Raw genomic sequence first — 1,081 nt, 5'->3', positions numbered from 1 at the left:
TGCTGTGGAAATTCATGGTTGAAGCTACCGTGGTCCATCTGCCACCGCAAGCCACACGCACATGGTACCGCCAGATGCAGCTGGGGCCCGGCTCCTGGAAGGACAGGCAGGAGGAGGGAGGCGATACTCACATCTAACAGCGCGCTCGTGTCTACGCTGAAGCCGTGCGTGGTCAGCATCGTCTGAAGGTTATCTAGGTTGGAATCGATGGTGTCCAGATGGTCATTGAGTTCATTCCTGTGCAAAAGAAAGAGGAGCACAGGCGGTCAGCGCCGAGAAGCCTCTCCCAGGTCCTGGGCTACTAAGGGGACTTTATCCACCCCAGGACTGCAACCCGCCTACGACCCCGCAGGAGAGCGGGGCCAGGGCTCCTGGCTCTGCACAGCCGCCAGCTCCAGCCGCCGGCGAGCCGGGCTGCTCTGGTGCAAGATGGCAGCGATGCTCTCTCCCTCTCTCCATGCGGTCCTCTGGCCTGAGCCTGGAGACATCGCTGGGACTTGTTCCCGAGAGGTCCGAGGGTGAGCAACCCAGACGGACGAGAAACGGGGGATTTCTGAGGAACCCCGGGATTTCTGCGGGCCATTTAGGCTCTGCCGTTAGGGGGCTTGGTAACCACTGGCCGCTGCAGGCTGGCAGGGATCTCGGTGCAGCTGTGTCAGACCCTTTTTCAGTCCAAACGCAAGGACGGCCTCTGCTTGGCACCGCCTGGCTTGCGGAGATGTGCCAAAGAAGGGGTAACAAACCTTCCCTGCAACAACTCGCTTTGGGGGGGAAAGTTTCAAAGGAACGACTGCTGGCCAGCAAAAAACCTCCGCATCTGAACTGGCAACGGGGAAAACATTATTTGTTCAGCTGGAGATGGAGTTTCTAGTAACAAGGGAGAGAACTAAAGCTGCGTCCGTGTACCTGGGGAGACAAACCTTCCCACTGCATCCCGACCTGCGCACGGCCCCGCGCGGCTCCTGGCAGCACCGCAGAGCGTACACCGACGCAGTGGAGCATGGGGGGACAAGCACTGAGCTCCCACGTAAATCACGGCTCACTTGCTGTGCAGGATGGGGACGAACAGTGTAATTCCTCT

The 1,081-nt window shown here is 59.5% G+C and overlaps 1 protein-coding gene across 1 annotated transcript in view; it reads right to left on the bottom strand.

Annotated features, from left to right (window-relative positions):
- Nucleotides 1–1,081, bottom strand: part of HSF1 (heat shock transcription factor 1) — a 124,395-nt gene that overhangs the window by 5,286 nt on the left and 118,028 nt on the right. Inside the window, exon 10 of the mRNA XM_009886848.1 lies at nucleotides 130–237. Coding sequence (XP_009885150.1) covers nucleotides 130–237 — 108 coding nt within the window. The remainder of the gene's footprint in view (nucleotides 1–129; nucleotides 238–1,081) is intronic.

This window comes from Charadrius vociferus, unplaced genomic scaffold, assembly GCF_000708025.1.
Source record: "Charadrius vociferus isolate BGI_N301 unplaced genomic scaffold, ASM70802v2 scaffold1036, whole genome shotgun sequence".
Classification (NCBI taxonomy): Eukaryota; Metazoa; Chordata; class Aves; order Charadriiformes; family Charadriidae; genus Charadrius; species Charadrius vociferus.
The sequence above is the reverse complement of the archived record's forward strand: the minus strand, read 5'-3'. Positions and strand labels throughout refer to the sequence as shown.